The sequence below is a fragment of the Meriones unguiculatus genome, chromosome X, assembly GCF_030254825.1.
Source record: "Meriones unguiculatus strain TT.TT164.6M chromosome X, Bangor_MerUng_6.1, whole genome shotgun sequence".
Taxonomy (NCBI): domain Eukaryota; kingdom Metazoa; phylum Chordata; class Mammalia; order Rodentia; family Muridae; genus Meriones; species Meriones unguiculatus.
In genome coordinates, this window is record NC_083369.1 from 34,616,915 (window position 1) to 34,628,027 (window position 11,113).

At 41.3% G+C, this 11,113-nt stretch overlaps 1 protein-coding gene across 1 annotated transcript; it reads left to right on the forward strand.

Annotated features, from left to right (window-relative positions):
• Positions 1-2,183: 2,183 nt before the first annotated feature.
• Positions 2,184-2,507, forward strand: LOC110543440 (histone H2A-Bbd type 1-like). Its single transcript, XM_021629772.1, has one exon. It carries the CDS (start codon positions 2,184-2,186, stop codon positions 2,505-2,507), a length of 324 nt encoding a protein of 107 aa, XP_021485447.1.
• The last annotated feature ends 8,606 nt before the right edge of the window (positions 2,508-11,113 follow it).

Sequence of the window (11,113 nt, forward strand, 5' to 3'; positions counted from 1 at the left end):
CCTTCCCATGTTTGATTACCTTACAGACTATATCCTGGAAGTGGTGGGCTGTAAAGTCAACATCAACAGCCAGTAAGACATCCCTTTAAGATGGAGAGAGAAAAGGAGAAAATGACTGTGAACCCTCTCAAACCTTCAAGAAAGTGCCTTTCTCTCTGTTTGATTAGATGCCTAGACCCAGAAAGAATGGTCTTGAACCCGAAGATGGGAAGCCTCATGAAATCAGCTAGAACCATGATGGCTAATAGCAGGAGATGTTTTCCTGGTGTCCATGAATACTAATAAAGTGTTTAAATGAAAGCTAGTTGTTTTGCTGCTTCTCAATTTGTTATGAGTTGGAGGTGTCCACAAGATACTAAGGAGAAGGTAGAAGATGGAGGTTGTGGTTAGTAGTGGGTGTTTGAATCATGGGGACCACTTCTCAGTGGGGGTGGCTTGAGTAGTGACCCAGGTGGGAGGAACTGGGTGGAGGGGAGGGCAAAAGAAACCTCAGGGGATCTTTGAAGTTTACTAGAGCCTCACTGGCAAATAGATTTTCAATATTGTAACTTAAGAGACACTGCTGATTGCCAGAAATTTTGCATCAGAGTCCTCTTTCATGTAACGGAAGAGCTCAAATCAGAAGGAAATGGGTGTCAGAGAAGGATACATACAGTGGGCATGAGCTTAATGGGACAGAGCATTCACTCGGTGATGGAGTGTCAGTGAAGCCAGAAGGAAACATGCATTTTAGAATAGGTAAAATGGTTTAGCATCTAGTATCAGATGAGCCTTTCTAGGAAGCCTGTGATTTATAAAACCATTTGGGGAAGAGGGATGTAGAAGACAGTAAAGAATTTAATTTGCCAGATAATTCTCTTCTCCATTTGTCTATTTTATCTCAAATCAATTGAGAATGTTGGTCCTTCATATCTGGATGAAGGAATCATACTGTTTTCATTTATACTTGACCTGTGTTTGAATTGCATAGTTGAAGCTATCAACTATTTCTCTGAACTTACATCTCCTCATAGGCCTATTGATTCTGTAAAGTTTTACCAATAAGGAATCCACCAAGTCTAACCTCCAAAGTCCACCTCATGCACTGAAAAACAAAACAAAACAAAACAAAACAGAGAAGTGGTGACTACTTGATCACACGGCATGTTTAACCAACCTTGAAAGGATCTGTATCTACTCAGTACACCCCAAGACCAAGTTCTCAGTGCAAATGAGATTTATTTGCCCTGAAGGGACAGAGAACAGTGAATAAGAAAGACATGAGAGAGAAGGGGAAGAGAGCTTGGGAGAGGAGAAGGGGTATTTTCCTGAACAGAGAAGAGACAGACGTAGTCCATAGGCAAAAGGTACAAGGGGGAAACCCGTGTTAGGATGAGGTGTTTAATTTTGATTGAACATGTTGATTAGGGAAGTCAAAGGAGTGCTGGACTTAAATATTTTGATAGCTGAACCTTGGTAGTCAGCTTCAGGAGGAAGAAATTGTCAAATAAGGGAATAAATCTTGGTGTCTAGCTTTAGGAATATAATCTAATGGTTTTGAGCAAGGCAAACAGAATGGGGGAGAAGGGCAAGGCCTGCCAGAGCCGCATTTGCCGTGCTTGAGCTCTCCAGAGTCCCATCACACCTATTATGGCTTATCTCATATTAAGGCCTTCTGCAGTACTGCCTGAATTTAACTCAGATGGCTGTATTTCTATAAATAAGGCGTAACTATGGGCCAAAAACCTGATTTTACTCATTGAAAAGCTTTATAACCCATGAACATGGTCTAAGTATTCTAATGGATTCCTTGTCATTACTCATCTGCCTGTGGGGGAACATTTCATGTTTAAATTGTAACAGACCTGTCAGTGACCAACATTTTACAAAAGGATGTACAATATTTCAAAGGCAATGCTAGAATCATAGAAGATGGAGTGGTCTACTAATGTGAGATGAACTGTTTTTTGCCGTACTATTGAAACAATTTCCCCCACAAGACGATCCGTTTCCTAACACGGACACTTCTAGACTGAGGGTGGATCAGAGCTCAGTGGGCAAAACTCATGACATCACAAAGTCTGTTGTCACAAAAGCCTTTTCTGACCATGAGCAGCAGATAGGGCACTTGGAGGCTATAAAAGCTCAAGTCTTGAGAGACCCAGGTCAGAAGAGAGACACCTCAGCCCAAGAAATCAAACACAATGGAAGAGAAAAAACGAAAAGGTCATGTCTCCCGCTCTGCAAGGGCCAACTTGCGGTTTCCAGTGAGCCGCGTGGAGCGCTGCCTGCGAGAAGGAAACTACTCTCAACGCCTGAGCTCTTCCGCTCCAGTGTTCCTCACTGGGGTTTTGGAGTGTTTGACTTCCAGTATCCTCGAGTTGGCCGGAAAGGAGGCCCACAGCCAGGGCAAGAACAACATTGTTCCAGAGCATGTAATCCAAGCAATAAAGAACAACGAAGAGCTCCTTCAATTTTTTAAAGACAACAAAATTGAGATCGAGACACCAGAATCTCCTGGAGAGTGATGATACCTGGATCTCAGCGGTGGGAGGTCCATTCTTAAGCCTCCAATCAACCCCAATGTCCTTGTTGTTGGGGAGCTAGCCAATTAGACATTTCATTAAAGTGTCTAAACAATTACTTGTCTTTCTGATTCATTTCAGTCGGTCATTTTGAGCTAGAGGAAGGTGATCTTGAAACACCCAGGAGTATGGATGTGGGATGGGAAAGGGTAGGGGTGAGGTGGGGGTTGGCACCGAAACTGTGCTCAGCATAGGGCTGATTTCTGAGAGGAAGTTTCTAATGGGGGTGATGTGAGCAGAGGCCTTGGTAGGAAGAGGTGGCTGAGGGAAAGGACAGAGTGTAAGTGTTGCAGCTATGAAGAGAAAGGCTTCCCCCCATAGAAGTGTTACAGCTGTGGCCGAACCAAGTGTAACATTCTTGCAGGGAACAGTTTCCTCAGTGAAATTGTTACAGCTCTGCTCTGGCTGGGGGAGGGATTCCGCGAAAGCATAACATCTCTACTCCCCAAGGTAAATGTTACAGATAGGTTCCTGCAAAAGCAGTGTTACTGCTCTGCTCCGAGAGGGATTCTACCAATCTAGAGCACCAAAGAATAATGCAAAGTCACACCACACAACAAACCTCACAAAGGAGATGTATTGGGAGGAGAAAAGCCAGGAGGACAGCTACCTCTGCTCAGGCAAGAAACATCAGGGAACTCAGCAGAAGGCAGGGTTTATATGGGGTTTCCGGTGGGGGTGGGGGGTCTTCCAGAGTGGAGATTTCCAGAGTGAGGACTGGTTGGATCATAATTCCTAGCTTGGATGAGCTCAGGAATTGGTGGGTTTTCCTATTCAGGGATTGGTTTTTGTGTTCAGGGACCAGTGACTTTCTGTGGTAAGCCCAGGTGTTGGTGGGATTCTGTTTCTTGGCCCTGATCTTGGTCCTGGGGTCAAGTTAGCGTCAGGCATTCTCAGAAAATTAGGACTAGCTCTGTTTCAAAACACAGCTATACCACTCCTGGGTATATATCTAAAATACACTCCACCACACAACAAGGACATTTGTTCAACTATTTTCATAGCAGCTTTATTCATAACAGCCAGAAACTAGAAACAAGCTGGATGTCCCTCAACTGAAGAATGGATACAGACATTGTGGCACATTTATGCAATGGAATACTACTCAGCTATATATAAAAACAACAACAACAACAACAACAACAAGGAAAAAAAACAAAACCAAAAACAAGGAAATCATGCAATTTGCAGGCAAAAGGATAGAACTAGAAAATATCACACTGAGTGAGGTAACACAGACCAGAAAGGTATGTTTGGTATGTACTCACTTATAAGTGGATATTAGCCATATAGTACAGGATAACTGTACATCACTGCACGGACCCAAAGAAGCTAAGCAAAAATGAGGGCCCAAGGGAGGATGCTTAAATCTCACTAAGAAGGGAAAATACTTAGAAAGCCAAATAGAAGGAGTTCAGAGGGAAGTGAGAGGGAAAATCAGATGAAAAGAGAATGGGGATGGGAACACAAAGGGCTTACAGAGAGAAGAGAAACTGAGGGTGGGGACATGTCTGAGACAAGCTGGAGACCTAAGGCAGGGTAAGCTTCTGGGAAGATATGGGGGTGATCCTTGCTGAGACTCCTAGTAGCAGGGGTCATGGATACTGAAGAGACATCCTCTAACTAGACAGGACTCCTAGTGGAGAGAGAGAAACAATAACTCAGCCACAAAAACTATAAGATGTACAGGGATAAAGATAGAACAGATATTGGGAAATTGTCCAAAGAAAGTCTGACCTAACCTGAGACCCACCCCATGGGAGAGATCCAACCCCTGTCACTATTAATGACATTCTGCTATGCTCACAGGCAGGAGTATAGCATAGCTGTCCTCTGAGAGGTTCCACCTAACAGCTGATAGAAACAGATGCTGAGACTCACATCAAAACACTGGGTGAAGTGTAGGGAGTTTTCTGGAAAAGTTGGGGGAAGGAATTGAAGGACTTGGAAGTGACAGGACCTCTACAAGACGACAAAGAGAGCCAACTAACCAGGGCTCAGAGGGGCTTGCAGAGAGTGAAGGATCATGCACATATTAGACCTAGGCTTTGTGTAAGTTCTCTAGTAAGTGGAGTAGGGACTCTCTCTGACATGGACTCTGTTGCCTGCTTTCTGATCACTTCCCCTGGCAGGGCTGCCTTCCCCAGGCTACAGGGGTAGAGGATGAGCTCAGTCCTGATTCAATTTGATGAGCAGGGGTAGGTGGGTGGGAACTCCTTTATTTGAGGAATAGGGGATGGAGAAGGTGGGAACAGAAAGGAAGGGGGGACTTGGAGAGGAGGAAGGGGCTATGATCCAGATGTAAAGAGAATAAAGTAATTAATTAAACTATATATATATATATTTGCTTTTGATGTAAGAACTGGGTTCTTCAGGCAATGCCTTGAATGGAGGGGTTGTGAAACCCAGTACAAGACCTCAGACCTAGAGTTTGTCATGCTTGTAGGATGTGCTGGTATAGGAACCTAATATAAGGTCATCAGAGAGACTTCATTCAGCTACTAATGGGTGTAGATTTAGAGTCCCACAGCCAAATATTAGGCTTGGGGTCCTAGGGAGGATGGAGAGGAAAAATTAAAGGAGCTAGAGGGATCTAGGACACCACAAGAACAAATCTCACTGAATTATCTATTTGTGACTCAGGTTGGATCACAGAAACCAGGGAAACTGTCTGGGTCTGACCTAACTCCTGTGAAGATATGTTATGGTGTGTAACTCAGTGTTCTTGTGGGATTCCCAACAGTGGGAGCAGGGCCTGTCCCTGAATCTTTTGCTTGCCGTTAGGACCTTTTTCTTCCTACTGGTAGCTTCATCCAACCTTGACATGAGAATTTGCATCTGGTTTTATTGTAGTTTGTTATGCCTTATTTGGTTGATACCCCTGGAAGTCCTGCTCTTTTCTGAGGAAAGGTGAAGAGGTGGATTGATCTGAGGGAGAAAGGAGGTAGAGGAAAGAAAATGGAGGGAGGGGAGGGAGAGGAAGGAGAGTAAGCTACAGCCAGGATGTAATGTATGCTAGAAGAATAAATAAAAAAAATGGGTTCTTGTTATCTTTATATAAGGACATTTACATTTTTAAATAGATTAATAGTTCTCTAAGTATGGAATTTTATAATTGAGATGAGGTATTAATTTTCATATATATATGCACATATTTTTATATAGATGTCCTCTAAATCTGTATTATAGAAAATAGAAAGACTAGATTAAAAAATTAAATAAAATAAGATTCAACATTATCAACTATATGGTTTAAAGTTTTAATAGTCAGAGATCACAGGCAGCCATTTGGTGTGTGTGTGTGTGTGTGTGTGTGTGTGTGTGTTATGTTACCGATGAGAGACCAAAGAATTGAAAAATTTTGGGGGTTATTAATTTGGAGTTTGGAACACAGGCCTGGGTGAAGGCCAGCCAGGTGGAGACATGTTCAACCACCCAGGGAAAGGAAATAGCATTCTTTTTACTGCATTCTTTTCCTGCCCACTAGAGATATAGTTGCTAGGAAACTGACCTAGATAGCCAGGTCAGAACTGTTCATGGTTTTGGCACCTAAAGTAAATCAGTCATTTCAAAAGTCACTTTCCCTTACCCAATCATGTAACACCAAGGCATATAACTCCCGCTTGTGTTTTGTTTTGTTTTGTTTTCCTTTAAAAACCTTGCTCCCCTAGATTGCGGGGCTGCACTTCTCCTCTTCAACCAGGGAGAATGCTGAATCCCAGGCTGGAGCTTGTAATACAACGATCCTCATGTATTTTGCAGCAGAATCAATTCCTGGTGTTTTTTTTTTTGGGGGGGGGTGTCTCACTAACTGGGCATAACATTTGCAGGCTTGCCCTGGGACTCCTAAGACTCTAGGAACCTGACCTGGAGGCTCTTATGCAGACAGTAAGTGTCTAAGTGTCTCTGTGCAGTGTCTGTGTGTGCGTGAACTTTCTGTCCTCTATTCAGAAAATTCCTTGAGATATCTGTAACTGTGAGGGCAGCATGATGTGATTAATGAAGACATGTGGAAAATTATAGCTTCCGAAGTCAGGGGGATGTCCCTGGCTTCATTAGTTTTTTTGGTGGGCACAGTCCAGCCTTTGGGAAGTGGTTCAGAACCATCCAGTGTTCTGGAGCTTCTGTGGCAGGGAAACCAAACCAGGAATCTGAAAGTCCATGGGTTTGAGCTTCAGTTGCAATATGGCTACATGGCCACTCAGCCTGTGTCTGTCTTTCTATTTTAGAAACCTCTTCAGGCTAGATGTTGTGCCTTCCCGTTGGAGGACCTGTTTCCATGAGCAATTGTCTGTCTTTTGTTTCTTGTGTTTGTGAATCTTTGTTTATATTGAACTATTGGACTGTGACTGACAGTACGGGACAGACTTTCTCGAATCCCTTCCTGTTTCTTCCACCCCTTCCACTGGAGCACTGGGACCCCTAACTGCTTCCTGCTATGGTGGAATTGCCTGTGCTCTGGTGGCAAGAGAGAATGCAAGGGTGGGGCTGGAAAATAAATTATTAAACCTTTGCTGGACACATTTCCACTGTTTCTACCATGGCGGGGCACAGCTACCAGCTCAAGGAAGGCTGGGAAAACGCATTTGGAAAAGGTTGCGGGGAGGGTTGTTACTGTGGCACTGGACCAAGTGTTACAGCTCCCAGGCAAGCAGCACTTGCCGAATCCCAGTTCCCAGGGAGCTGCATGCACCTTTATCATGATGGGGTAGGTGAGCAAGCTCACCCACACTGATGGGACAAACTGCTTGAAATTACAGCTGGATGGAGTAAGAAAACTTTTGTCTGTCTGTTTAAATGTACATAAAGCCATCACATTCTCGTTTCTGAATGATCTTAAATGGTTAATATGCTCTGTATGTCTTGGTTATAAAGGTTATAAATTAAGAGTTGTTGGATATGTTTAAAGGTTAAATTCAAACTCTTGTTTAGAACATATATGTGTGCCTATGTGTTTATAAGATCTATAGACACACGGATGTTTTTAAATAGCAACCATGTGGTTTGCCATGCATTGTGATGTGACTCTGCTATCTTGAAATAGCCACTTGGTGTGGGGCAGAGTAAATGAAAAAAAAATTACAGACCTCTTAGTCGAAATGAATCCTCTTTATCAACCTAATTCTGTTTAGACTAAGAAGACAAGTCTCATTTTAAATTGGCATTGGTTTTAGAGATTGGATTGTTTGCACTGGAAAAATTGGTTTTAAAATTTATTTGATTTTGACTCGCTTTGTGATTTTATTCCTCAAAAGGGTACTTTATTTTGATATTGCAAAAACAAGTTTTGGAAAATGTTTAAATGTTTAAGGCTATGAAACATTTTAAAGTTTATCAGGCATTTTAAATAATGACTTTGGGCAGTCTAACAAAGAACATGGAACAGTTTCTCAACCCTTCGGGGGAGGAAAAAGACCGTAGCATTTATTATTTTTTTAATTTTTCCTAATGAAACCAAGCCATATTGTTTGAGCCAATTAAGAAAATTGAGAAGTTTAATAAGTTTGTAAAGCATATTAGAGAAAGCAAGAGACTGGGATAATAAAGGAAAGAAAAGAAAAGAACCTGAAGGTATATAGAATGTTATGAAAGGTCAGAGTATGTGTATAGAAAGCCAGAGGGCATATAAACTATATTTATTTTTGTTTTTCATACCTGCAAATATGATTTGAGAAAGAACTGTAAAATATGTAGTTCTTCCTTTTAAAGGCTGGTGATTCTTCAATGCAAAATATTTTCTTATGCTCTTTAAATGGGGGAAGAAGACTGCAGTTCTATGTTAGCCCAGGGTTTTACAGGGTTGTAAATATGTGCCTAACCACTAGTTCCTGAGTGAACAGATTAATGTTTTTCTTTCTGGCTGATAGGTTTGGTGTGGCCAGAATAGTTCAAGTACAGTTTAAAATTGTTCTATATTATTCTGTTATGCAGTTGGTCCTAAAACTTATTTCAATACAATGTAAAACTTTTGGTTACAGGAAACTGTAACCAAAGCTCCACAGTACTATATCATGGGAGGTAGCAACACTATCAGCAACACCTAATTTTATCTTTTATATTGCCAGCCACAGCTTATAACAACATGTGGCTAGCCACCATGTTGGTTCAGGGATAAAGGTGGACCCGTGGTTTCACCACCATCTTTGTTGAGGGCTGCCAGCTGTGTTCAATTCCTTCTTTAGTGCTAAGTGCAATTTTTGTCCTTTAAGCTTTTTGCTGTTGAGTCTTAATGCAACGTGGTAGCATTAGCAAGATTTGCTAGCTTCTCTATGTACTGTAGCTGATTAAAAGTTTTGCTTTGATTTTAGTTCAGAAAGATATTTAAAGTTATGCTAATGATTGAAGTTGGTTAAAAGATTGAATTTTAGCTAGTCTTTTATGTTTTTAAGGTTACGCCTAGAATGGGTAACTATGAAGTTTGCCTATGCAGATCTACTTAAAATAGACATGGCCCTAACACACTCATCTAAGGGATATGCCAAAATCATAAATTCTAGCACTCAATTTTATAGGATGCAGTTTAGTGCAGATAAAGACAAAGAGTAATTCATATGCTGGCTATCAAGATTTTCAGAGATCTGATGAATATGGTGTTTTAACAAGTGTAAGCTTATTATGACAGAGTCCCAACATCCTGCAGTTGCTCCCCCAATGTGTCTGAGAAGATTTGGGCACAGTGACAGATGACTGCAACTCTAGAGTGTGGCATGCTAACCACTGGGCAAGACTGCCCCAAGTGGACCACTTCTAAGCCCCAGCCTAAAGTATGGACAAAGACGTAGACAGCTGGAGAGTCATTGTTTCACATTGCTGAAGGCGAAGTAAGGTCAATTTCTCATGTTCCTTTTCACAGGGAAGCAGTCTTTCATCTTCTGTGCCTGATGGCTGGGACGGCCTCTGCTCATGATGCCATGAGTCCACAGGAGCCAGGGCAACTGCCTAGGGTAGTGGACTGATTAGTCATAACTTTCATTTTGATTGGTACATTTATTTGGCTTATATTTATCCTTCTCAGATCTCTGATCACATTGATGGCTAAGCTAAGCTAATGCAAAATCTTAGCTTTGCAGCTAAAGAGCAAATAATTAGATCCACTGACAGTTCATTGGTCAGTTAATTAGCTATTTGGAACTACTAGGTACTAGATCTCTAGAAAGGCAAACAGGTTTGCCTTACTCACAGGCTTCATGTTAATTGCCTGTGTCTTATGTTGAATAACTGGGTAGATGGAAGGTCTGAGGATATGAAAGTTTAAATTATGAGAATCTAAAATGTATTGTTTATAGGTCTAGGAAAATGTTTCAAAGTTGGTAAAAGATTGGAGTGTCTAGGTAGATGTTTAAAGGTATGTGAATATAAATTTCAATAATATAAGAAAATAATTTAAGGCATATTGAAAATGGGAGATATTTCAGATTTCTCTCCCCCTCAGCTATTGTTGTGCTTATGTTGTTATAAGATTTCAGAAGGTCAGAGTTTTGACATTTATCAGCAGAGTTATGATAAGCCGATAGAACATTGACTGCTTATTATTCAGTCACAAACTTGCCTTCTGGTTGTCTTCTGGAGCTAGACTTCAAGGTACTCCTCATCATGCTAAAAACATCTGTCTAATGTGTATATCTGACCCAAAATCCACAGCTTTTACTATGGTATTTTTAATGTTTGCCATTTCTGAGGTAGACTTTACATAGGATTTAGGAATATCTTAAACCTGCTCCTTCTAGTTGCTTTGCTAAGGAAAGTCCAAGTATCCAGAGTTTAGCACTAAAGCCATTAATCTATTTCTGCCTAACTTTCAGTGTGACATGGAGGTGGAGGCTAAAAGTAGATGCTGAGTGTAAAAAAAGTGTCCAAGCTCCATTGGTGGCTAATTACTGACAGCTGTGCCCACAGGAAAAGTGTTAGAGTTTCAGACTATAGACACACTTAAATTGTTTATAAAGGTTGCAAAACAAACAGCTAAGAAGAACTGATACTCATTCTGTTGGATGCAGTTTTACCTGTTACTCTCAGAATGTTGTTATATTAGATTTTCTGATATGTTACTTTTCTGAGTTTTTTTGAGGTGTATAATCTTTGTGAGACAGTAAATGCTTTGTTCTCATATATTCACTTGATGAATTTTTCCCTTGGTCTTTGGATTCCTTACTTTTCCTAATTACTAGACAAATTTTAACTTCTGTCTCTACTCTGAAAGTGTCTCAGCAGATTTTTACCATATTGACTCTATTCGGGGATCAGCTATGGACTGCAAGCTGAAATCTGTACTTGCTGGAAGCTGATGTAAACAAGTCCAGCCAATGTTATGGCTCCATGTTTCTTCAACTGGATTGCTAATTAGACAGTGCCCCATTGCCCAGCCTTTGACTGGCATTTCAGCCTTCCTAGCCCCATGATGTCAACAGACCATGATCAACACTAAAGCAGCTTCAGATGAAGAGCCCTCTGCCCAAAATCCCACCTAACAGGCTGAAATGCTAAGTCAAAACAGTTCCCTGACATTAGCTAGTGTCTTGGATTTGCTTAGCTAGAGTAGGAACTGGTAT